Raw genomic sequence first — 27835 nt, 5'->3', positions numbered from 1 at the left:
GCCACTGCAAACAGTCTCAATTCCAGTCGTTGCTCCAGTAAGTTAAGAGCTGATACTCTCTATGTCAAGACCATTGTCAATTCCACAACAGACTAGTAGGTTAGGCTAAAGCCAACAGGCACTGAAATCATGGAGCAGGAAGTGTGTCCCATCCTGAAATCCCCCTGGCACAGTCACTTGGCCGCCAGCCCGCTGTGGTTAGACTTTTACCAACACTGAAATTGAAGGCAGGAGTCAGGAAGAGAGGGGGGTTCTCTTCAGCCAATGAAAAACTGAACTTCAAATGGGTGTGATGAGTGATAAAAGATACTGTCGGATCAAGGTAAGCATCACCAGCTAGCTCTTCCCCAGAGAGACAGTTCCTCTGGGAAAAAAGCCCTTCAGAGACCTCAGAGCTATTCAAGTATCTAAACTGGAGTTGGTGCCCTATGGAGACCCACCTGGTTTCCAGCTGCTGCCCCAGGAGGAGGTCCCATCCTGCCCCTGGCTCTCCTAGAGTCCTGAGTGCTATTTGTCAGGCCTGTGGAGACATCTCGGACACTCTTGACTATCCCAGATCTTCTAAAATATCTTTAGATAACTGTTTAAATCCCTGAATACTTTTATATTGCCATTTTAATTTCATATGGAAATCAGATTTTTGGTGATTAAATGAGAGGTTATTGAGGTTATTGAGTACAGAATAGCTCACCACCAGCAGAAGGCTGCATTTGCAACAAACTATAGCAATACCAGAAATCAAAATGATAGAGCAAAACTTGTTCTTACCAAATAGCTGACAAACAACAACAATCTTACAGCTTGGTAACTTAGGGAAGACATGTTCTTTAATCTCTAAATTTCTGATTTTCAATATTCACAAGGCAATAGAACTGAGCTGTTGAGCACATTAAACAAATGGTCTATTTTTGCCTGTCTACATTATTACTCAGTGACAGATTTTATTTTCAGAGCTGTGGGTTGCAAAATATTTCTTAATTGTATTTATATGTGACTGCAAGCTAGAGAATGTAATAAAAAATGCAGCTTGCTGAACGTGTTACGTTCATGTGGGTAATAAAAAAGATTAAGTATTTAACTAAATATGCTTTATAAAAATGTCAGAAAAAAAGGCCTAAAGAATGCATTTGTAAAGTTTTGCTGAGTGTTTAATTTTTAATGCTTCCTGTATGTAAGATGAAGAAGAAATGCAATAAACAGAACTATCCAGATAGTACTTTGATCCAGAAAATATTAACTTGGCAAGTGCAAGAAAACCAAGGGGCACCAAAGAGCAATCTGTCCTCACCACTCCAGTATAAGCAACTCAGGCAGACTCTCCAGCCTAAGGGGAGAAATGATCAAATATCAAATGCCACAAATCCCTCTAAAACTCCTCAGATGTTTTTCCTTCCTGCTGTAAGGATAAAATACAGGGAGCAGTACAAAACCAGAAAGACTGTAGCTCCCCTACCATCTTGTGGTTAGATGGGGTTTGTATTGAAATATACTGCTTGCAAATACAACTCAGTCTTTTCCCTGCTGAAAGATGTTCCTGCAGAAATCCATTTCTCTGCATTTTTAGCTGAGCACCCTCCCATCAAGCAATGGAGCATGAACAGTTCCTACGCTCCCGAGGGCTTCCTGTCTTTCTTCCCAGGTGCTGTTTAATTTGCTTTGGTGGGAGGGATCTGGCCCCAGAGCAGTGAAAGGAACTCAAAGCTTCTTGAACCTGCTAACACACTGGAACGTTTTCTGCCACAGATGATGATGGTTTTACTTTCAGATAGCAGAGGACTGGAAGACTGGAGAAAACCTCAATTCAAGAAAGCTGTGCTGACAGCTCTTTCAAACTACAGAGGGCAATGAAGTACAGAGAAATCATGCTGAAATTGCCTTGCAGGGGCAAGGCTCCTGCTAATCTGTTGAAGAAAAATATCTACATATGGAAATCATTCGCAGTGATGGGGACAATTTGGTTGATCTTGATTGATATCCAGGAGTCCGTAGCCAAGCCAAGTTCCAGTCGCTCTTGGTGGGATATTGTATTCAGTTTGTTTGGCAAGGTTTGGGGAGGGGGGAAGGGAGTGACTACAGGGATGTTTTCTGTGAGGAGCTGCCAGAAGCTTCCCCCATGATTGATAGAGACAATGCCAGCCAGTTCCAAGTCGGACCTGCCACTGACCAAGGCTGAGCCCATCAGGGCTGCTGGTATTGCCTCTGGGATAACAGATATAAGAAGAGGGAAAAAGTTACTGCAGAGAAGTGAATTGCAGCCAGAGAAGAGAGGAGTGTGAATATGTGAGAGAAAGAACTATGCAGACACCAGGGTCAGTGCAGAAGGAGGGGCAAGGGTGCTCCAGGCACTGGAGCTGAATTCCCCTGAAACCCCTGGTGCAGAGCATGGTGAGGCAGCTGTGCCCCTGCAGTCCATGGAGGTCCACAATGGAGCAGAGATTCACCTGCAGCCCCTAGAGGAGACTCACACCAGAGCAGGGGGATGCCCAAAGGATGCTGTGATCCTGTGAGAAGTCTGCACAGGGCAGACCTGTGGCCCCCTGGAGAGAGCAGCCCATGCTGGAGCAGGTTTGCTGGCAGGACTTATGACCCTGAAGTGGACCCACGCTGAAGTAGCCTATTCCTGAAGGATTGCATCCTGGGATTAGATTAGGGATTTATATTTTTCAGACATACCAATCCATGCTTTTCATTGAAGACCGACACATCTTCCTTCTCAAGGGTTTCCTTGGAAACTGGACCTGAAGAATTTTTCTAGGCCTCCAGTTCTGCAGCTGCCTTTTGAGCAAAGTACTACTGAGTATGGGCAGCCTTAACTGATAGGAAGTTTCTGTAGGAAGGACTGAGTGGTGGTTTTTTGTCAATTCTAATGTCAATAAATCAATAAAGTACCAAGTTGCTCCTTTCCCCACTAAATATTTAAGAATGAACGATCTCTCCATCTGAAGCGGCACACACTCTGGAAAGGTTTAGCAGAGACTGATAGAGGTGCCAAGTTTTCTTCAATCCATAAAGTCAGAGGGGATGGAAATCTCATGGCAACTCTGAGGACTGGGACTGTGATCAGTCCCATGCTTTGCAGGGTGGAGTTCAGATTCAATCTCAGCAGTCTACTCTTGGTTTTTAATAGGACAATTTAGTCCTTGGAAATGTGGTCCAGGTCATTGGAAACTGACTCAGCCACTGCAGATACACCATTTCCTGGTGGGTCTCACAGTGTAGGTCTTCAATTCCAGACCCTTTTCCTATATGTGAATTTTCCAACTAGGTCATCACTTAGAAGAGAGTAATAAATGCTGTTACTACTCAGTGACTGTTCAAGGGACTCAGTGGCTGCAGTGGCAGAATGGTGACAAAGTTTTATGCTGCACTAGGAGAGGAAACCCAAGTCTTGCCTGGGATGCATGTCAATGGCCATTTAAAACCAGATCAAGCGTTTCTGAGCACCTGTCTGCATGAGTCAACTCAAGCTTGGAGCTGCCTCACATCTTGTGTGTCACTGGTGATGAACATCAGTTATCTATGCTATCTCAATGTGCTAACTAACTTTTGCTGCACCTCCAGCTCTGATTTTAGATGGCTGCAGCCCAGATTTTAGACAAGAACTTCAGTAAACTTGAACTATTTAACATAGAAATTTTAAGATTTATGATGCAATGATTTATCAGGTAGTGAGTTCACATAACCTATCTATTTCCTGAGAACTGAATTCCTGTTGAACATAATCCAAATTTTGAATTGAAAATTTAGTTTCCATACAAAGATGTAGTGGTTGAGCATATCCTTGGCAGCAAGCTCTATTTTAGAATATTTGATTACACATTTTTTTGTTTGACTGTGTTCACACACAGTTTCTACCAAATGGAATTAAAAGAGTTTTTCCAGTGTTAGCCTTGCTCTATTTCTGCCATCTCTAACAAATAGTCAGCTGAAGTATCCCTGAAAGACAGAAAACCCTTTAGGCTTGAATCCTCAGTTAAGAAAAAAAAATTCAAAGAAGTTGTGGCAGGCCAGAATACACATTTTATAATCTCATTAGTCTGCTGGGACTCCTCCTTGTAATTAACTTCTGAAGTAATTCTTAAATGCTGTCTTTTATTTACTTCCAGTTGTTATGAGGTTTATTTACTTCCAGTTGTTATGAGATGACCCGCCCTTTACCAGCAGTATTTTATACACATGGCTATTTTTTAAAATTATGCATAGCTAAAATTAACCAATCTGTTGCTTTTTAATATCCAGCTCAAGAAGACAGTGAGTTGGTGCCCATTCACTTCATTAGGAGTGGAAGATGCACAGCATGAATGAAGAGACATTCAGCTTCCTGGCTCAAGCTCTAAATAAATAAGCTACACTTTTGAGTTTTTATTTTGGCAGTTTATGTAAGATGTATGAGTGCTTTACTCCTGCAAACACACAAATACCAAAGATAACAGCTTCACTAAAGAAGCACAGCTTTCTCCACATTGATCTCTCCATTGATCGACTGAAAAAACCACCCAGGGTTTTTTGACCCCACGGGATCTCACAGAATAATTTTGGCTGAAATTTCTGTTCTTGATGACTAGCCTGGTGTGGATCTGTGGCTGGGTTTGGAGGATCTGGGTTCACTTCCCTGGTTTGTGCTTTCCCTCACCTTTTGAAGCTGTTCCACCTTGCACGGGATATTTAACTGTTCACCCAAGGAAGAGGAGCGAATCACCCAATGTATTGATACACTTTTAGTCAGACAGGTAGCTGGGGTGTGGTCTGACCACAGGAGCAGCTATGACCACAATGAATGGAGAGCCAGGTGGATTGGCTGCCTAGCATGTCCTGCAGCATGGCCACATTCCCAGTCAGATATGTGATGGAGAAACTGATCTTCTCTCCCTCCAGGTAAAGGTCCCCTAGCTGTGCTGGTGGAAAACAGCCCCAACCCTTCCTCTTGGCAGGCTATGTGACCACTGCTTTTGTTTAACATGCCTCAATGGGAAATGAAATCTTCTTCTTTGGTCAGGAGGTTTCACTCAACCCACAACATTAATTTTTCAAATTTGGTCTATTTCCAAATGTTGGTGCTAATACTTACCCAGACTTGGCAGGGGACGTAGAACCACCTTCGTACAACAATGCAAAGAACATTCTTCAGACCATTCACAAAGACAAATTTGGCTATATCCAAACTGTAATAGTTTGCAGATAGGTCTTTAAAGATTTCATATACAATCATTTTGACAAGCTTTTTCTTACTGGATTTTGCTACAAACATGTATATTTGGAAGAACTTAAATATGAATTAGTAAATTCAGATAAGAAAACTACTGGAAATACTCCAAACAAACAAAATATACAATGTAAAGAAAATTTCACAGTTTTTACTTACTTTCTTTGTTTTGTCCATTGCCTTCAGTATGGTTATGTTTAAGTCTTCCAAGACAGCTAGAACATTTTCATATTCTCCTAGGTGCTTTGAAAAATAATCTAAAAGAAGACAAAACCCCACATCACCTACAAATGACCTGAAAATCAATATTTCATCAAATATCAGCTTTATCAAGTCTGAACTAAGTTACGGCATTATTAGGTATCTAAATACAAAATGAAAAGGAGTTACAATGAAAAGGATCATTTTCTTTTTAAATTTTGTATTCTTTCTCCGCAAAAATAATTCCTGGCATACTTAAAATACCAAAATCAGTATTTCAAAACATTTTCTTTCAATAAATGAGCTGCCAAATTCACAAAAAATGTGAAATATCAATTTGACAGCTGATGCAAACTTATTTCCAAAATATCTACATCTTCTTTGTAAACTAAATTTTCAGTCTAATAGTCTACAATTATAATCAGGAAATGAAGTTTTCATACGTGTGTGGTGAATTTGATTATATTGATACGAAAATTAATAATTCTGGTAAAGTCCTTAGAGGAGACAATAGCAAGTGGGGGCTGTTGTGAGGTGGGGTTGGTTGAGGCCAGTTGTTTCTGAAAAATGAAGAGACCATGAGTTGGCCAGATAAGCTTCTAGTCCCAGGAGCTGTGATATTTTCAACAAATATGATGCATGCAAATGAAATTTTAATGAAAATCGTGGAGATAACAAATTGCAGGATGTCCTTGTTTAGCTTCTCAAAGCAGAGGACTTTTTAACAGAAAGAACTGATGTAAAGGCCAAGGGATTACAGCAAGAGGAGGAAGCAAACCTGGGAAATCATGACCCGAGTTCCCATTTGGTTGATGTGGTGAAGTATGGTAGAGGGAAGCACAGGAAGGAAAAAGTGTGAAAAATAACTAAATAAAATTATGGTAAAGCTTAGACACTGTGTTAGACAAGGCATTTAGACATCAGATCACCTGGAAGAGCACGAAAATCAACATCTAAACGGCAGACAGGAAGAACAAGATTACATAGGAGCTTTTTGAAATAATGAATAGCAACACTTTGGGGCTTTTAAAAGGTCAGCATGAGCTTCTCAGGGGAATCATGAAAATGTAAGTTACCAGGAGCACTGCAACAAGACCTGATATTGCTGAGAGGTTGAATGAAATTATTTAGAATTAAAACGTATTGTGAATTAGTACCCTGGATGTTTTGTAGCTTAATTTCTGAGATGAACTGATATAACTCAGAAAGAGCTGTATAATCACAAGCTTAAACATACGTTGAGTAGACTCAGTATCAGATTCACAGATGAGAAACACCCTAGTGGCAACATTTAAAAGATTTAAAAGGCACTTGAAACAGCCTGTATTCAATCAAAACAGGCAGTAAACAGAGTCAGTAAACAGATGGACACCCCCCTCAGCCCAGCAAGCCTGTATGCCTCCAGTGCAACAACAACTGCAGTAAATCCCTTGTGGAACAAAACCACCTCTCTTCCTCAGCCAGGTTTATACAATTTTGGCCAGATGCTCAACCAGCAGAAGTTGTCACAGCCCAGTTCACTTCAGATGAGTCTCTTGTCATATATTTATAAGCCACAAGGTGAGGTGTATTTTAGTGGGTTCTTGGCCATGTCACCCTGTGGGTGAGAAATTGAGCAGGTATTCAACTTGACAGTATTTTCAGCTTTTAAAGTTCTTCAACAGTGTTGACCACTGGAAAACTTATCAGTCTACCATCTTTCCCTCAGAAACTGGCTGGTGCTGACAAGTATGATTTTTTTTTCTGACATTTTTGTGAGAACCTGCAGAAACCTTTCTTTGTAAATTGTTTTCTGGTGCAAGAAGCACTCCTAAATCAGGTGCTGTAAGATAAGCTGGAGAGCAAACAGGGTGTCGGGGAAATGACTCACAGCCTGGAATGAGGTCCAGAAATAGGTAATTGGGCCAAAATCTAGGCCTTGCAGGAGTTTTATTGTGACAAAGGATCATAGAACTTGTCAAACTTGCTGTTCTCCCTGGCTCAAGTAGGAGGAAAGTAATGAATTTTCTTTTAGTGGGGTATATGACAAGCGTTAAAGGGAGAAACTAACTAGAAAAAATATCTCACACAAAAGGGAAATAAAATACAAGCATCTATCTATCTATCTATCTATCTTTATGTCAGAACAGATCTTGAATCTCAGAGAGTGTGAAATACTGACTAGGAAAAATATTTTTGAAATAAATTCTGCACATAGGGGATGACAGAGTCTGAAAAGATTATGAGCCATCTGCATTTTCCCAGGAGTTCTCTGAGTGGAAATTATTTTCTGTTTGAGCTACAAAGATTAAACAGAAAAAAATAATCACATGGCATGTTTATTTGTACAGGGCTGCTGCAGGCATAGATTATGTTCTTTCCCAAAAAAGAACTTACCACAGAGCTCTTCTGTGTCAAGATTGCTGGAAAGATAAGAGTATAGAAGGTTAGTGAGGTTAGTAATGGTTTTTTTTGTTGTTGTTGCATTGGTAAATAGTGCAACTCAAATATTAGCCTGACTGGGATATGAAGCCCCCCTGCCTGGGCTGCAGCAGGAGATGCAAGTGCCTGGCTCTTGCTGGCCTTGCTATGCTGCCTTGGGGCAGAAGGCTGCAGCCTTTCCAAAGCTGGCTGCAGGTGCAGCCTCCCTTCCTGGTCACGTTGCCACTGGCACCTTCCTACTCACTGCAAACCCACTTTGAAATTCAGCCTTTGTGCATCATGATGCAGTCACTGTTCCTCAGGCCTTACACATTTGGCCCCAGTTCTGGCAGGAATCCATCTAAACACCAGAAATGTTTGGTTTGGGGTTTTTTTCTCCACCTTTCTGCCTGTATTCCTCTTCTGTGGCTGTCATGCTGGACAGCAAGGCTCAGAGATCTTGACCTTCCTTGCTAAAGAAGAAGAAACCCAGTAACTTTCTCCTGTCTGCAATCTTTGCTGTGCCATAGTGTTCTATGGGAAAGAACACAGAAGGAGGATAGAACCAGACATAGCCTGTCAGCACACATAATTCCTAAGACTTTCTGGCCATGTAAGACCATTTCACCACTACTAACTTTGGCAAAATTAGTGATGTGAAAAGTATAGATGTACTGTCATATTCCCATGTCAACATTATATAAATTCATAAATGCAGGGAAGTACTCTATTCAGTCAAACCTGTTCACTGGAAGCAGATTTCATCTTGATCAACTTTGGAGTGATATTTTCTCTCATAAGTAAGGCCTTAATAGTTAAAAGAGGAAAAAATTTGACCTACAGCTCATTACTGAAAGTTAGCATACTGCCTTTCTTCTGAGAAGGAAAAGAAACAGATTATTAAAGAAACTTAAAAGCATGAATGTCCTCTTTGAATCTTGCTGAGGGGTGAATATTGAACGGCTGATTGCACTGAGTATTTTTTCACTTATCTTTTTAAAGGGATTTTTTAATTGACCTTTTAATAAAATGATGACACAGTACTATCTTAAAATCACTTTCTTCACTGCTAACTTCCATACATCTGGCTTTTATTTCACAAGGGAGAGAACCTGATAGAAATTGCAGGATCTTGGAGTATCACAGACTTGCATACTCAGGGCTATAAGAACTTCTGAACACTTTTAATTGATAATGTAAATGAGATTTTCACACAACATTTATTAATTGAAGGTGATCTTACCTGCATTCAAACAGGCCAAGTTAGATGGCTGCAAATGAGACTTGCACCTGACTTTTCCAATGACCTTGGTGGCAGGTATAAAGGAATTCAGAGTCTGTATGAACTGGTGCTGAAGCTGTGAAACTTAACTCTTAGGTAAACAAAGTGTGTGGTGGGAAAAAGTGTCTGCAGCTCCTTAAGGCTGTTTACCACAGATCACTACGGCATCTATGGTCAAGCGTGTCTGACCAACACTTCTGCCGTTCAGCAGTCAATTTTGGAACAGTCCAGATGTTCATCTCTTAAATGCAATCTGAAACCCTGAAAGCTGGAAAATTGCCTGAGTCAAAGAGCCTTGACAGAATATGATGAGGTTAAATGACAGGAGTTTGCTGTTATAATGCCTACTCTTTTTTCATCATCCCTACATTTTCTGCTCCTTCACATCATCTGCCCTAATGACTTAATGTAAAATATATTTCTGCATTATTTAATGCACAGCTTGATAACTGTGTTTAAAACAGCCTTTCACACTGTTAACCAGTCAAATTCATGCTCTCTTTTCAAATTTTATATTTCAATCCCTTCTGGTCCCTGTTCTTTTGCAACATCCTAAACACCATGTTAGTGACATAGGGAGGGGCTCAGAGGCTTTCAGCATCCCTGTTTTCAGCATGCTGTTTGTCCTATTGACAGGAGTGACACAGCTGAAAATGGACTACCAGTGAAAATGGAAAAGTATTCAGCTGCTGAATTCATTTTCAGTTAGAATTGGACACCTGAATAACCAGAAAATATTATCCAAAACATTTTGTGCAGCAAGCCTGTGAAAAAACACAGAAAAGACATAAAGAACATAAAGACATAAAGAACATGGATTTCTGTGTAGCATACTCAGTATTTCCTTCTGTTACAAATACCCTTGGAGGTCTCATTGTTCTTGGCATCCTGTTTGAAGGGGATGCTGTTCTAGGCAGGGAAGCTATAATTTTGTGTCAGTGATTATTTCATTCTCCCGGAAATAATGGCATGCGGCTTCAAACACAGTTGTGAATAAACCTAGGAATTCTTTTGCTGCATACAAACAATTCTGAGCTCCCTGCAAGATGCTACAGAAATAATTAAAGAAGTTTGGCAAGAATTTATTGGTACAGGAGTGAGGTGCACACCAGAGGGCTGTATCCGTAACTCAGTACTCAGGTTTACAGCAGGCACCTGTTCACCATTTCAGTGGGTACATATGCCAAGGATGCTTCTGCTTAGACCCATAATCTGGCAACACTGAACATGTTATTAACAATATTTGCTGGATGACTCACATCCAGGCACCAGCCCTCCACTAACTATAAGCAACCAAAGCATAGGGTGAGGCAAATGCATTCACATCATGTCAGCGTGATAATTCTCAATTTGCTTTCTGACTGCTAGATGCAGTTCTTCTACCTGTCTTTGTCTAAAATGTTCTCTACTTAAAAACATGAGCGATTTTTAAAGGATTATTACACTGAGCAGTCCTGATCACTGAAAAGTTGATCATAAGCATTGGTCAGTGACAGGAAAATAAGCACATTCACTTGAATGAACTGTGGCAAAAGTGCTTATTTGTGGTACCTCTGGAAGTGGTCCAAAATGTAGAATTACAAAGCAGCTGTGCTCTTGTTCTGCCCACTACAGTTAGCCGTGGGCTGGGGGCAGCCAGGGAGAAGGGAAGGTTAAAGCCATTCCACTCATCCACTGCTGTGGATCCATGGATCCATCCACTGACTGGCACATACTGTTCCACAGTACAAAAGGCACCTCTAGGCAAAGGAACCAGCAGATGATCTATGTATTTTCCCTGGACCATAAGAAGAGGAAATGAGATCTTACAGAGTATGAAATCTGGAATAGAAAGCAGTTACTTTATTGAAGAATCCAATACTATAAGAAAGACTTTATGAACTAACTGAATTTAGGAAAATCATTGCCATGACTTACAGCTGGACAAGGATAACATTTTCTTCTTCAGATCTTTCTTCATTCTCAGATATGAGAAGGATTTATTTTAGAAGCTTGATCTAACTCTCTTTTCAGTCCCATTTGCATGTCTTTTTGCTAAAATTGGTTTTAGGGGTGGAAGTCTGAAGCTAATATCGCCTACTGTTAAGTAGAAGCATATAATTTGTGAGTAAAAGGAATTAGATGTTACTTAAACTATGCAAGAGTAACTGAATAGGCATGCATGGACAATCTCAGCCAAAAAGCTGTAAGCTCTTTGCAACAAGAAAGCCTGTGTACCATCTCACTGTAAGTCACCAAAATAAGATAAGTGCTCCAACAGTACAGAGGCTGTTTTGCAAAGGAGTCCTATGTGCGCACTTCCATTTCAAGGATTTTCTGCCTCACAGCTCCTTTGCAACAGCAAACAACACCTTTTTGTTTAGGTTTGTTCAAGGTTGCTTACCAGTGGAGGCAAAACTTCTTCCACGAGGATGCAGTGCTGCAAGAGGCCCAGGCGTTGGCCTCTTGTCACAGAACAGGGAGAGGAGGAAGAGGCGGAAGAAGTGGGACAAAGCTTCTGTCCCTGGGGAGGCAAACTTCCTGCTGCACCAAGGACACTGCTGCTCTTCAATCCCAGATCCACCTAGACTGTGCACCCTCTAGGCTCTCAAAGGCAGCAGCCAGCTTGGCTCTCTGGGCTCTGACTTGGGCAGCAGGGTTACAGATCTTTTAATATCCCATATTTTGCTTCACTAAATAATTATCTAGTTAGTTCCAGGCTAAATGATAACTTCAGAATCATAACTTACTGCTCTGCCTGTGGCAGGACTGAAGGAGAGACTAAAAGGTTTTTTTTCTTGACTAAGAACTCATCTGAAAAAACAACTCTCTAGTCCTTTGCATTCAGCAGTGATTCACAGGGATGCGATAGTTGACTACATAGCTGACAAGTCACTTTAATCATCCCAGCTATAACAGCCTTTGTGTTTCTAAAAGAGGCTTAATAATTCTATTAAAACTTGTTGTGTACGCTAAAATTTGTAGAGCAATATACAAGGGCTGCAGAGCTATGATTTTTCGCAGAGTCTGAATGACATAAACCCAAATGAGGTGATGAGATGCAGCATCATGGTGGCTCTTCTGCCACAGGGAGCAAATTTCAGAGTTTTCACCACGTAGGAGACAATAATGTTTCAATTTCTGGTTTTGTCACAAAATGTTGGGGTTTTTTTAAACCTGATATTAAATTATTTATTCTTAGACAAAATAAAATGTTTACTTTGGTTTCTTACACTCCTTGGAAATGCACAGGAGCAGGCAATTCCAAAATGTCAGAAATCAAGCAAATGAGGGAGAAGGTTGGCTTTGCTGAGCAGGCATCTTCTTTTGGAAAAGGAAGATGTATGCCTAGTGTTAGCAAGGTCAAGGGACATGGGAAGAATAGAGAGATGCAGCTTGCCAGTGTAGGGAGAGAACTCATGCAGCCAAAGATTAACTGGAGTTGAAGCTGCCCAGAAATGTGTGGAAAAATTAAAAGGTACTTTAAATGTATTATTGGCAAAAGGCAGCACAGAAATAACAACAGCCTGTTACAGGATGAGGATGGGCACTTCACAGACAGGGACATGGACAAGGCAGAGGTATGTAAGGCTTTCTTTGCCTCTGTCTTCAACATGGATGATGGACTAAGAAGGTCCCAGTGTCCTGAGCTGGAGGACCATGGCTGCAAGAACATTTGACTCCCGGTCGACCCTGAAATTGTGCATGATCTGCTGCTTCAGCTGGATCCCTACAAATCTGTGGGGCCTGATGGGATTCATCTGAGAACCCTCAGAGCTATCTGATGTCATGGTAAAACCTCTCTAGATGGTTTTTGAGTGGTACTAAAACTCTTGTGGTTCTCTGGGAAACTCACCTTATGGAAGTGACTAGACCTCCAAACTACACCTACCATTAAGCAAAGAGCTTACCGCAGGGGAGCTGACATTATCTACAGCAGAACTGAAATGAAGCACTTTAAATCAGCTCCATTTAGTTAAGTGTAAATGAAAATAGTCATTACCGTTTGATCTTTTTGCTGAGAGGGATTGTAATTTTTTTCTGCAAAAAGCTGAATTTCCCATTAAAAAGAACCACTCATATGGAAAATTTCCAAGAAAAATTCTATTTTCAGCTTGTCTGTCTGACCAGAGGATCTGATAGCATCAGGATTTTGTAAATCATTCTTTGTGAATTCATTTTGATCAGTCGTGAAATACTAAAATGTGTAATCATCTCACTCTGACCAGTATCTTGCCTTTGTCTCTGTGCTTCATTTCCAAGCTGATTTCCATAGCTATGGTCTTGAAAAATCTGAGAGTTAAAGCCAATAGCTGCAATTGCATGTTTAAATATTAGCAAGCACACCTTTCTGATGCCAATGCTGCACCATGTGCCTGAACTTCTCATTTTATCTAAAAGAACCAGTTTTTTTAAAATGGTCAAACCCCAATATATTATTTTACTCTTGCAATTTTTGCATTCAAAAATTCCTTTTAAAAAGAAAATTTACTCACCTGCAGTTCACCTAACTAAAGATCCTGTCTGTATCTCATATTGTTCTTAATATTTTTTTATTTTTCTTGTTGTACTTAGAAGTTAATTAGTTTTTTCTGTGTACTTGTATTGAACTGTGAAAGATCAGCAATAGCATGAGACTGAAATATGCCTTCCAACTAAAACAAAAGGAAACCATCCAAGGCAGAGATAATTAGTATATTTAGAGTACCCTTAAACTACTGAGGACTTATTATTATGTTTACAAGCAGAACCTTGAAGGAAGCATTGTGGTCCATATAAACATGCCTTTCATTTTAGTTTCAGTGCACTGTACTGGGCTCCAGGCTCAAGGGTTCTCACAACTGCAAGGTTTGCTAACCAGCCTCTTACTCTCAACATCCAACTGTCACCTTTTGGAGTTCGCTGCTAGGGCAGATGATCTCACCACTTCTCTTTTGACCCACGGGAGGAACTAGGGCTCTGCTAATGAAGACCTGGGCAGGTGGGAGGAAGGTTTATTTGCTTTGGGGTGAGTCCTAAATGTAGATGTCCATGTGTGCGGCGGGTGTCCAACCTCCCATGCCAGGCAAAGGAGTCCCAGTGTTTTCAGTGGAACTCAGAGGGTTTAATGGACCAGCTAGGAGACTGAGAAGGAATTTGATATAACACAGGCATCAAGTGTTGGTTCAAATGCTCTAGCATTTCTTCCACTACCCATGTCCCAACTACTTCTCCTTTCCACCTTGGGCTGATTTTCAAGTGTGAGCATCTTAAATGCCTAATGCCTGGGCAACTGAGCTGAAGCCCATGCGAACAGTATCATGTCTTAGGTGCCAGTGACTTCCCTGGCCATGAGGGAGCCTTAGACACCCTGCTGACACACACGTTTGCAAGTGTAGATGTGTCTCCATAGTGTCACATCCCACCCCTACATCTGCTGTGCATGCAGCATGACACACTCTCCCAAATGCCCAGCATAAGCTCAGTGCTGCACGTGGCTGAGGCTCTCAGCTCCTCACCAAGCTCATCTCTGGCTTGTGCTCAGTTTAACTTATGCCACACACAAAGGTTGAATGGGATCTCCCTACCTTTGGGAGGTTGCTTGTGCCCCATGTCCTCAATAGTTCTAGCACCCCTCCTACCTTGTAACAAGGGTCCTGACTGAGGACTTCATTTTGCCAATGAGTAAAGTGAGAAAAACAAGTCTGATTCCCCACAGACTCCTGTGAGTCAGTAATCAGTGAAGCATTTATCGCAGACTCTCCAGCAGTGCTGCAGACTAAATCCCCTTGAGACCTTCTGTATATCTCCTAGTTGTAACTTTGCCAAATATTCTCACTATCTTCTGACACCTTTTCCCGGAGGATGCCATTATGCTAAAACAATTTCTATGGAAGTCATGACTGGGGGGAGGGAAGGGTAAAGGATAAGAGTAAAAAGGAGGTTTATTATATTTGCAATGACTTTTGCTAAGACTTATTCACTAAACCATTAACCATGCCAAGGATTCTTGCTCTGCTGAAACACGAGCTCATCAGAGTTGACATTAAAATTAAATAGGAGACAATTTACCAAAGAAATGAGTTGCAACAGCCATCACCTGTTAAACCACTAATTTCAAACTTTTCCTGCACATTTCTCTTCATGTATAAAAAGAGCTGTGCTTCTTATACCTTTCTCTACTTTCGTTACAATTATTCAGGCAATAACACATGTAAACAAAACAGCTGTATTTCTGCAGAGCTACCTCAACTGTGCTTCAACACTGTTTTGCATGCGAGATGTTTTGCTATCAGTTAATGAAGAGAATGCTCTGAGACAGCAGAGTATGTGGGTCTTCAGCTCTAAAATTACTTCAGCTCCAAAATTACTGCAACCTGCAGACCATGTCCTCCATGATTCTCCTTGTCAGCACAAAGAAAGACTTCTGGTGCCTTTGCAGCACTCGCATTTGCTCCAACACCCTTCCCATTGTGCCCATCAGCCCTGCAGAGCTTCACTGAGCACTGTATAGCTTGGAGCTGAGACTGGGGGAGGAGAGAGGGGTGAGGAACCACACTAGCTTTCCTTCACCCTCACAAACCTCCAAAAAGGTTAACTCAGATTTCAAATAGAGTGCTTTGAGAGTTTTTGAAGTGTTAGGACAAGTACTGACCAGGTCCAAACTGACAGTACAGAAGTATAACATGGATGTCATGTCAAACACATGTCAAATCAGCCCACAAAGATAAGCTCTTCCCCTTGCCCCTCCCCTGCTCACAGACATGCACGTACGTTGGTCTAACTCTAACTCTGGAGGCCTGGCTCCTACTCAAGAAACTGTGGGCATCTACCTTGGCCTCCTGATAACTTAAAAAGAGCTTAAGATGTTTCTCAGATGCTTATAGTGTGTTTACATTGGGGCTATCTGCAAAACATTTAAACCATTATGAATAAGGGGAGGAGAATCACTGTACAAACTCCAGGTTGAAGCTTAAGTCACTGCTCTTGATTTCTTGCTTACACTTGTTTGGTTAGGGTTTTTTTAAGAGTCTTTAAATGCAACACACTGCTTTGCAATAGAAGCAAATGTATGCTAGGAAACAAGAACCTGGAGATGTGGCTCTAACAGCCCAGACCTGATTATTGCTGCATCAACGCAAAGCCTTTCCTTACACTGGCAGAGTGAGGGCATCTGAGTGTGGGCCCCCCACAACTACTTCTTTATACCATTTAATGGTATGTGTTTGAATAAGGATTGCTCAAATTTTTCACAAGATCCTGGAAAGCACAAATAGAAGCGACTCTCAGTGGCAGTCAAATGCCTAATTGGCTTTCAGTTTCACTCTGAAGTAATGATGATACTGGAAACTTCACTTAGAGAAGAATGGTTAACTGCTACCCCCCTGAAGCAGTCACCTTATACTAATAACATGTCAGGAATGCTCATTGTATGGCCTAATCAAAGCTTACCTTCGAGAAAGGTAAAACATCACAGCACTACTAAAAGATGGAAAAATAAATTACTTTTTGCATGGATACACTACTTCACCTAATTTGGTTGTCTTATGCATTTGTTTCTGGCTGTACCCAAAGGAAAAGGGAAAATAAGTTAAAAAATTTAGGCAATCAATTTGTACACTGTGTCTTTAGTGGTATTTATTTAATTGTTGGAACCCTGGGTTTAGAGAATTTAGGTTTCTGGGATATAATTATATATATAAGTGTAACAATATGGAGGATTTTGGGTGTGGATTTGTACTTCATCTTTTCTCCTTCTTCTTCACAAATCTGAGTGTTCTCGTATTGGGTCAAAAAAACCCACAGTGCAGATCATGAAAGGTTAGTTATTGGATTATAAGTAAAAACGTATTACTTGGTATTTCATAATTGCTTGATTTGGACTTTAAATGGCCTTGGACATTAGAACTTGGGCCATTTTCCACCCTGCCAACTAGAAAGCACACCCTGTGCAGCTGTGCTAAAGATAAGAAATAACAAACATCAGTAAAGAAAAGCCTGGCATCTCCTGCATTGTAATCCAAACTCTGAGTAAAAGAACTCAAAATTCAGAAACAGAGAAAATTAATATCTAATATAAATATTTCAAATGATACAAAAAGGAAATGTAGATTTTTTTAAAATAGAATGAAAAAATAGTATACATGTAAGTACCTTCATGAACTGCAAAATATATGTCCAAATTATGTCCTGAGGAAATACCCTTAGCAATGCAAATTTTCAGTAAAAGCAATGATCTGCCCTGAATGAATAACATGTTCTTTAGGGTCTAGACAAGTCGTGCATTTAAATACATCCTGCCATAACAAACTCTTCAACCTATGTTTTGGAAACTTTATGTGGCAGTAACTGATTCTTACTCATCTGTTTTTCCTGCTGATTATGCACTAACGGACTCTTCTTTTACTTCGTAAAAAGAAAACACCTGACTGCTTCAAATACCAGGGTGCAGATCGTAGTCAGGCAGACACAACCTGAATTACTGGGAAGTGAAACCCTCTGTTATTTTCCCTGTTATCACATTGGAAATGGTAATTACTCATTTTAGCAACCTTCCACAGCCTGTCTGCTTTGTGACAAGCACGTTGCATTAGCTTGGATTGGTCTTTTAAAAGTTAATAATGTAAATCTCTCTTCAACATGACTGACATTAGGGCCTGTGTAATAGCAGAGTTTAATACCTGTTTAATTTAGTTCCCTTAAAAGTGTTAAACCAGAGTAAGTCTTTCATGCTTTTAATATTTTATTGAAAGATTGCTGCAGCATAGCTGAGAAGGGAATTCAAATCGCCTGAGTTTGTGGTCCATGGCTATCACCCCAAGGCCACATCTCCTTTTTTATCTTCAGGCTTTAAAGTACAAAGACTTGTGCACACAGACAGTGAGGTTTTGAATGCTGGCAGAGATTTAATGCAGGTGGAAACAACCCAAAGTCTGCTCTTGTGACAAGCTGGTTATGAAATCTTGAGATACTCCAAGAAATGAACTAAGGCATCATGACATGCTTCTCTAGACATCTGTCCTAGGCATTTACGTGTGGTGTAAATCACTGCATAATCTCAATGCTTACAAAATATTTCTGGGATAGGGAATTACAGTCTGCAATTTGTAAATATTGAAGTGAAGCAGAGAGAAGATAAAAGATTTGCCCAGAGTTTGACAGTGTCTACATTTTAATTGGATAAGAGAGACAACCTGTGCAAGTCTCCTCCTACTAGCTACAAAAGTGAGCAGAATTCTTCATCCTCCCCTCCTAAAAACCAGCCATAAACTACTTCTGACTTGCATAATTTTTATTAATTCCCTCGGATAATTTGGAAGTGAAAAATCTCAGAATAGATGGTTCGGGGGTTGTTTGATACGTAGATGATTCTCCTAATGCTTACATTAAAACACTTCCCAAGGTTCAATGAACATTTTGCTATTTTTCTTAGCTAGCTCATTAATTTGAGACATTTTACATAACCTGCCCTTTTCAGGAAATGCCAGTGAGTAAAGGTTTTGCCTCTTTATATCTGCTCCATGTGATTTTTTTCTGAAAGCTATGCTAACAAAGAAATCATATTATACTGTCCAAGCTGTCTTTCTTTGCTATATCCATCTGATATTTGGCATGTGACATCTTGCTGACAGGTTCCTCAAAAGCTTACAGAGGGGCTAAGGGAAAGCCTTTAAAATGTATTTGCTACTGCTAAAGATCAAGCCTTGTAGAATACTTTTCAGATACGAAGTCACCCTAAAGCATTTTATCAGTTAAAGACTTCATGAAAAAACACTCAAAAAGCTTTTTCTTGCTGTTTTAAATCCAAGTTTCAAGTACATTTTCTTGTCTGTATCTAGGTCCTCCTCCTGTAATAAATGCTAATCCATCAACACCCTTTCTTCTGGTTGAAAAAGGTCATTTAGTAGCTTGTCTTAATTTTCCACTTGCTCCATTCCTTGAAATACATGAAAACTGGACCCTTTGGTATGTATTCTGCGCATTTTGTGCCCAGGTTTTTGCCAGGCTTTTTCTGGACAGTGAGAATGATCTCTCAGATGTCTGCTAGGACAGTTTAATTGCCTATTTTCAGTTAATAGCAGAAGCCTTCAACAATTACACCAATTCTTCAGGTGTGCCTTTCTACCAGGAGGAAAAACATAATGTTATCTTCACTTTTCTACATATTTTTCAGATCTATATAGTCTCTGTTCAAGAGAAAATGGCGTACAAATACTAATAATAAAAAGCAAAATATTTTACAAATTAAAAAGCTTTACAAATAAAAAGAAAGGAAAAATAGATGTAGACCATCTGACTTTTTTCTTAGAAATCTTGCTTAGTATCAAGAATTTCTGCCTTTCTCAGGATGCTTGCAGACCAAATGGAATTATGGTAAAATAAAACCACTTATGCAGATATGTGGTACATAGGAGGAAGTCCAAAGCTGTTCAAATGAGTCTGGCTCAAATGAGGTTTTTTACTCTGGGTCATTCATACCATTCATTGACCTTCGTGGCGACTGGGGCACATTGTTAGCTAATGTTCAAGTTGGTGTTCACCCAATATCTTTTTCTGCCAAGCTGCTTTCTAGCTGGGTGGGCCCCAGGATATATTAGTGCATGGAACCATAGAATCATGCAATTTTTTGGGCTAGAAAAGACCTCTAAAACCATCAAGTCCAACTGTTAATCTGAAACTACCAAATCCCCCAAATACCTCCAGGGTGGTGACTCCACCACATCCCCATCTCCATCACCCCATCCTGTGATCGTCTTATGAAGACTGTAATATTTTTCATTCCCCACAAGTCCAATAGATTAAGTACCATTTCTTCTGCTTACTTCAGGACATTATTTTGGCACAAACTCTAAAATCTTGTGAATTCTACTATGAAACTACATTTAACTTGATTCCATTTTCCACAAAAGTTTGGGGTTGTTCCTCCCCAGAAGCAGGACTCTGCAATTCTCCTTGCTGAACATCATGTCAGCTTATTTTCCCCGTGGCATTGTTAAACCCAACCATAACAGGAATATCCCAAGGGACAGCACCCAGCACAAGTACCATGCCACCAGAGAGGATGGCTTTTTCAGCTCTTTACTATATATAGTTGCTTCATTTATTTTATTTCCTTTTCAACATCTGCTCCAAGTATTCATCTCAGTATGACTCGGTGGGATTGAGAATTGAGAAATTCATCTTTAAGCCTGAAGGAGGCCCCAGCTCCTTTTCTTTCCATGGTGGGGGAATACAGAAGGCATCCAATTTCCACCCCTTGTTCTCAGTACCCAAATCACGTTTATTGGAACATGCAAATATTTCAATGAGCTTTCAAAACACTTCACTTGTACAGTTTATAGCCATATGACACAGCCTGGCTTCCCTCAAGCAGCTTCCTACATAAACTTGTTTCCTAAAATCAGCCTGATGTCTGTTTTCCATTCTCAGATACAGAGAGAGGCATTGGAGTTGTTAGAAGGGGGCACTTACTCAGTATTGTGTGTATCAATGGTGTGAAAAAGGTCATGCAGTTCTTCTCCACTCAGAACTCCGTCAGCAAAGTAAGCTTTGAATTCATCAAAGGACAGTTTTCCATCATCTGAAACAATGAAATTGCCTTAATGTCATTCATGTTTTTTCTTGTTTACTTCATGCAGTAGCAGAGGAAAGTATTAAAAACCTCTAGGTCTTCAGCTTAAATGTAGAAACTTTACATTTTAAATGCAAGGGTGATAATCAGGAAACAAAATTCAAATATTCACATTTTCCTGTTATTTAGAAGAAATTTGAAAGATTAAATTGTATTTAAGTATATTTAAGTGTATTTAAGTATATTTAAGTATATTTAAGTACATTTAAGTATAATTTATCTAAATTGATTGAGCCTTTGCATGAAGCATAAAGAATATTTTTATAGCCTAACACTTCATAACTCTTTTTTGGGTAGCACTGATTTCAGTTCACATGTTCCTTTCTCTTCCGTCAGTAACGTACTGAATGCCTCATAGGGCACTAAACAACTGTAGAGGATAAGACTAATATGTCCTAAGCATCAGACTAATCTACAGTGTATTATGGCTTAATTTCAAAGTGGTGAAGAATCTATTATAAACATAGTATCTAAATCCTGTGACTACATGCTGTACTACAGCAGGCAGATTTGAAGAGTAGAGCTGAGAAGTTTCCTTCTTCTTTTATTTGTTACTATTTCATAATTTTTTTGATTTGAATATATGGCTCAGATATCTTGAAGAGGTTTCAAAATTGTACAAATTAAATGTCTGCTTCAACAAAACAAATTTGAAATGTTTAATATGAAAAGACAGATTGTAGCTGGAGATGATAGTCATTACAATCAAAATAAAATGTCAAGATCTACAAGAGCCAGAAACCAAGATGGCACAAAACTGCAATGATTACCTAGCTGAGGGTCTAAATACATTTGCCATTTGGCTGTGGTTACAGAGAAGGAATATCAAATACTGAGTGTGTTGAGGTGTGTGTTCTCACAGCTATGCTTCCTTTGCCTCTTACAGATACAATCAATTGCTTAATCAAACCACCTCTGCAGCTTTATCATTTGCTGGGAAGGGTGACTTGCATGCAAGTTATACACATACTAAAGAAACTAGTGACTTTTGGCAACTTTCCTGAGATAAACATATGAGTTTACCCACAGAACAGCCTGGAATATGACACAAAATCTGAAACAAGTCTTTTTCGGTCCTTCAGGATCATTGGCTTTCCCTCAATCCAGAAAATCCCTGATCCAACAACAGATTGGGTACTTTAGCTATTTTCTTTAAATTTTTATTATCCAAGAGAAGACACTGCCTTTTGGTTCATTGCTATTTATTCTCAGTAACATTCTGAATGTTATTGACATTGAGTGACGAATCACTGAGCTTGTTGCTGGCAAGACACAAGGACTTTTGAATCCATTTGGTACTTACAGACTTCATACAGTTACCTTTACTAAGAAAACCTCTGATTATCTAAGGCATTTATCTGATTTTGTGTGAGTGTAACTGTTTTGCCACAGCAGCTGGCGAGGGCTCAGCCGCTGGTGGCCACCCTTGTGCTTCCTCAGTGCTCAGATGAAGCTCAGACCCAACACTGAACAAGTGCTCCCGGTGCTGTTTGCTTGAAGACACATTTGCCTAGCCAGTTCTTTTTTCCCCAAGTGTCAAGAATAGAATTTTAAAGGATGTGTCATGTATCCTCTACACCACTGCCCTGGGCACACTTTCAGGCCCTTGGAGTGCCCAGATAAACACTATCTGGCTTAAGTGCTACAGAGTAGCTGAGCAGAAAACTCTATTAGAGATCCTTCCACTGGCAAAGTGACAGGGGAAGGATGAGTCATGAAAGGCAAACTTCTCTGAAGCTATGCATCCATCAGAGAAATCAGCCTTCAGCTGTATCTGCCTTGGCAATTTTATTTAAGAAGCTGTTTTGCAAGACTTGCTTGCTTTTGTCTATTTTCTCTGACATTTTTCAAAAGAAGGGTTGCTTCATAAACAGGCACTGTTCTCCTTTGTCTCCCAGCTGGCAGACAAAAATATAAACAATAAAATGAATCTCCCCACGTTGCACTTGCAAATTTAGAAATAGATTCACACAGTGGTTTACAGGAGTCTTCTTTCAGTTTACAATTGCATTCTCACATTTATTTCAGTAAAATTCACCTGTCTATTGAATAGATGTTTTTCTGTGTAAAAAATGCCCAAGTGATATCTCCCAGCCAGACTGCTGCAGAAGCGCTAGTAATCTCCAGGACATGCTTTGGATAGCTGATTACTTCAGTAGAGAACAGCATATCAGACAGAGGAAAGTAGCCCACACTCTCTGAGTCGAAAGGTGGTTTCAAAAGGTATCAAGAGAATAATGGACAAGGGCACAGACGTACTTGGAGTCTGCATGCACAAAGACAATGGCAAATGGTGAGACTACAGCCAGTGAAGGAAGTCAGAGTGATGTAGAGAAGAAGGATGTCTCACAGAGATCCCAGCAAATGCTAGAGGACAACTTCCACTGACCCCTATTTTGGGAATCCTGTTAGGATTGTGAGCCATTCTTAGCAGTTAAAAAGCAGTCTTTTCATAGCAGGAGCCACAGCAGATGGAGCTCATATGGCAGCCCTAGGGCACTTGGAAGAGCCACATGCAAGAGTTTATGGCAATCAGAGGAGAAAACCACACTTGGCTAAAGCTCATCCTGAGCTTCACCTTAGAAGGATGTGATTTGGAAAGCCAAGACCACAGCCATGGGAAAGCCAAGGGCCAAAACACAGACCCATCCAGGCCCTCACAACTCTTGATGGGAGCTCAGTTTCTAAATCTCTCATGAGTGTTGTGACAGCCCTTTATGGCTTTTTGAGAACCATCTGCCTTTGAAGATCTTAAAGCCTTCAAGTGCCTCACTTGAGCCACAGCCGCCTGCGTGGCTGAAGCAAAGACAGTGGGAAGGCAGTGCAAACGTGGGTCCTCCTCCCAGCCCACCAGCTCCTGGGGGCCTGCTGTGGGACTTGTCCTTTGGAAGGAACTGACAGTCCACCCTTGCTGTAAAAGGTTTGGATCAGATTACTTGAGTGCTGTAAGATACTGCCACATACACAGAGAAAATGGATAGACACATCACAACAGACATAGGTGGACTGAACCAGATGCAAAAAAATGAAACCCACATGACTTATTGGCACATGGCACATAGGCTGGAATCAGATCAAGAAAGATCTGCCAAAATAACAAATTTCAGTGTGCCAAAGCAAGCATGCTAATAATATCCTCTAGGTCCCAGTCGTAAGGGGCTGCATCAGAAAAAGCACAGACATAGGTGAAGATTTAGAGTGCGGGCAAATGCACTAAGCTTTTATTGACTCTGATCTGTACTGCATGTTGATATAATCAGAAATAAGGATTTTGAGCCATTATTCCATCTGTTATGCTGGAAAAGCTTCACACGAGTAACCAAGTGATTCCAAGGCTAACAGGGAAAGGGTTTATGTTATCTCTATAGAAATATTTTTGGGGATCTGGAGTACAGGGTCCAGCACTGCAGTGCTTGAAGGACCCAGGGGGGTGGGATGGGGAATCCCACCCCAGGCAGAGCCTGGGCTCTGAAACAGGAGTCAGGGTGGTGTCTGCAGTGGATCCAGATGGTCAGGAAGCAAACAGCAGTGTGGTAAGAGTTCATGGGATGCACTGCAAGGGTTTTGCCTTACTAATCCATTTATTGAGGAACTTGGGAGCTTAAATCAGGGATGCTACAGTTCAGAGAATTTCTGTCCTCTGGCTTCTGTTCAGAAAATATGTTATGCAAAGACATTCAGTAAATCTACAGCTCAAACATGCTCACTTTGGACCACTCAGACCTGGGTATCACAGTGCATAGAGCTTCTCCAAGGGATTCCTGCACATTGCTGTTTTTCTCCAGAAGGCCACCCAAGAGCCAGGTCACCCTGTCATGCTGTGACCTGTCTGGCCAGTCCCTATGGAGGGGAGAGCCCGTGCATTGATGCAGCTGCCACTGAGCGGAGCTTCTGGGGCAGTCTCCGGGCTAGATGAAGACCTCATGAGATGTCAGGATGTTATAGCCCCAGGTTAGGAGATACTGGCCTAGATAAAAAATGCTGAAATCAGGGACTTGGCATTCCTTGCTTTGGCACAACTCCAGAATCTTTCATGGAAAAAAAAATTAATCACTACGTGGCAATCTTGAGAGCCTGCAGGCCAACTCTGATGGCTCTCTTTAGGGAAGATTCAAGAGCTCCCTTTCCCAAGGTGCTTTCCCTGCATCTCAGAGGCATATTCCCTTAGTCCTCTGGCATGGTATGAACTAGCACTCTGGTATCCAAGCTAGAGCCACTAAGAAGTCACAGTCTGAGGACTGCTGCAGTGAAGCAGCTGTCAACCTTCCAGAGCTCACCTACAGACTCAGGAGCTGACACAGATGGTAGAAGACTTGCCTGCAAAGTCAGTGTTTATCCTGCAATGGCACTGACAATAAATAATGAATAGGAAAACACCTATTCTGATCTCTGCAAAACTGACTCTGGAGTAGGAATTGCAAGATTTCCTCCTGATGACCATATAGGTGCAGTTTAGTGGCTTTTTTGGTTATTCTGTGGAAATCTTGTCGGGCCACTCAAAAGCATATGATCTGTGAATCAATCCCTTTGGTCACTGACACCAGTTAAAGGGACAGGGTGCTACTGCTGCACTTGCCTTATTTTAAAGAATCCTTTATTTATGACCCACAGTTTTTTGTTGGGCCAATGTTAGCACGGTTTTAGAGCTGGGCTGAAATCCTCAGATTATTGTAATCAACATACTGCACGTATTTTCACAGTATTTTATACAGTTTCAGAATTCTACATTTAAAAGTCTGGTGTCCCTGCTCTGTATCATGGACATCAGGGGTAGTACATGAAGACATATGACAGAATGCAAAATTAGTCTCATCTGACTATTTTTCATTTTACAGATTCTTGTTCAAATACATTTAAAAAAAGATATATGGGGAGGGGGTGGCGGGGGGGGGGGGGGGGGGGGGAAGATTTCACTGAGAGCTTGTTTGAAATGCCAGAGAAAAAAAATTAAACCAGACATAAATGCAGTGATTCTGACATTAATAAGATTCTGTTGCAAGTCAGCTGCTTGTTTGATAGTCAGGTTTGTCAATCTATGGAGCTTTAGTCTTCTTTTGTTTAGTCAGTTTTTAAAATTTTCCCTCATTTGTTTGCAGTCATTCCTGACTGCCTGCAGCATACTGTTTACAGTGTTCCTTACAGTTCAGGCTTTTCAGGTTTTTTTGAAAATGTCTGCTTCTGTAGCAGATATTACCAATGATGTTTTCAAATATCTTTCTCTTAGGAGCTTTAAGAATGTTTAAGACATATGTTATAATCAGTGCTTTATCACAACAGCTGACTTGTATTTGCAAATCAATGACAGCATCTATATACAAACCATCTTTTCTAAACCTGTCATATTAGAGTTGCCCTCCTCAGGGCTTAGAGGTATCCAAGATCTTGGGGGCAGGAGCTGTTAAGTTTGGAACAGGGCCATAATCAAATACCAGTTTGAATTCTGTGGAGGAGAGAGACAGCTGAGAGGTCCTCCTCCTGGGGGACAGGGCTAGGAGTCACTTCCTCCGGGTCTGACTGGATGGATGTTTCCACACTGAAAAGTGCCAAGGGGAGTCTCAAATGCCATGTTTCCAGAGCTGGAGATGATAGACAGACTCTGGTAAAAGGCAAAGGCAGTGGTCTTCCCCAGAGGGACGGGAAGAGAAATGATCCCTACCATAATGCCAGCAAAGGCAGGGCACTGTTCTCTAGTTATATTGTGGTGCTCCTTGTCTTTGTCTGTGTTGAACCATCGGTGTTGAGGCACCCTGCTGAAGGAAGACTGTTACTCTTGCAAGATCAACAGTTGCATTCTCAGATTATTACTTTTTTTTCCCAACCATTTTGACAGTCAGACTCTTTGTGATTGGGTTTCTGCAATGCAGTTTGTATTTGAAATTCCATTTCTGTGCTAAGAGGAGGGGATTCTGGCAGGAGGCAATTCTAACTGGGCACATGTCACAGCTGCATGGTCAGAAGAGGCCCCTGGGTGATATTCACCAACAACTGATGTCATTTCACCTGACTGCAGGCCACTGCAAGGCTAATGGGGTGCCCCACGTCCCTCCTGGCATATCAGGAGATAAAAGATACACCTCATGCAGACAAGCACATACAGGTGCTGCATTCGCACATATGTGAGGCAACCACTGTTGCCTGTGAGATGAGGGAAGTAACAATTTTTTTTGGTTAGGAAAGACTTCATTTGGCAGTTCCAGTTTCCCATTTTTCTTCACTCCCTCCCTTGCAGGCTAGGCACAAGATTTTACTTTTCAAGAGGAATTTAATGAATTTCATTTTGTTTTAAATAGCAACAGAAATTAAACAAATGATTTTTCTTTTTAGCTGGAGCTTTTCCAAATTACTTCTGTGTGAAATCCACATGCTTTCCTTTGAGAACATGGAGCTTTATAAAATAAACCTGACCAAAATTTCATTTTGACATACAGACCTGAAACTTCTCCTTTCCAAAAATGCCAATGTACAGCATCTCACCTTTATGAAATTGCTTTTTTCCCCTCAGGATTTTCTTTCGTTTTTTTCAATATTATGAACCATATAGTTCTTAAAAATCCTTCCCTATGCCTTGTTCTCCCTTTAAAAAAATCAAATGACCTTTTCAGTTATGGGAGGAGTATGGATCTGCTCCACCAAAAGCAGAGCTGCACAGCCATGAAATAAGAATTAGAGTTTATGAAGCAGATCCTCTCATGGAATCTCTGCACAGCTGATATTTCCAGAAACAGGACAGTAAGAGAATGATGTATGTGGGCTGGCAAATTGTATACCTGGGCTGGCAAAGAAAGAAGCCATTTGTATGACTTCTTTCACATGACTGTTTGCTAAAGAACTGTCTTAATTAAACACAGATGTCATAAATTATTGTAGCATCTTAGTACAAGCAGTTCAGTGGCTTTTCTTGGCTCTTTTGATCTCTCATTTTATATTACCTTTGCAAGAATAGTGGTCTTCCGCTGCTGTGGAAGGCTTACCTGAAGTCCCACAGTCCACTAATTCATAGTAAAAATGCTACCTTATACAATACTCCTATTTATCTGCTTGATCCATTTTTTTTAATATAATTTTTCCTTGCTGTCTAGCAAGAATCTGGTAAAGTTTTTGATGACGTTTTCTGTGAAGGTATTTTAATCTCACAAAAGGAATGAACACAGCAGAGAAA

The 27835-nt window shown here is 40.6% G+C and overlaps 1 protein-coding gene across 2 annotated transcripts in view; it reads right to left on the bottom strand.

Annotated features, from left to right (window-relative positions):
* Window positions 1–27835, bottom strand: part of NECAB1 (N-terminal EF-hand calcium binding protein 1) — a 58091-nt gene that overhangs the window by 24747 nt on the left and 5509 nt on the right. For both annotated transcript variants that reach the window (XM_048287142.1, XM_048287141.1), the window contains exons 3-5: window positions 20517–20625; window positions 7781–7806; window positions 5363–5460 (exon numbers count right to left, since the gene is read on the bottom strand). In XM_048287142.1, the coding sequence (XP_048143099.1) occupies window positions 5363–5460; window positions 7781–7806; window positions 20517–20625 (233 nt within the window). The remainder of the gene's footprint in view (window positions 1–5362; window positions 5461–7780; window positions 7807–20516; window positions 20626–27835) is intronic.

Source organism: Corvus hawaiiensis, chromosome 26, assembly GCF_020740725.1.
Source record: "Corvus hawaiiensis isolate bCorHaw1 chromosome 26, bCorHaw1.pri.cur, whole genome shotgun sequence".
Taxonomy (NCBI): Eukaryota; Metazoa; Chordata; class Aves; order Passeriformes; family Corvidae; genus Corvus; species Corvus hawaiiensis.
This window is presented reverse-complemented; position numbering and strand designations above follow the sequence as displayed.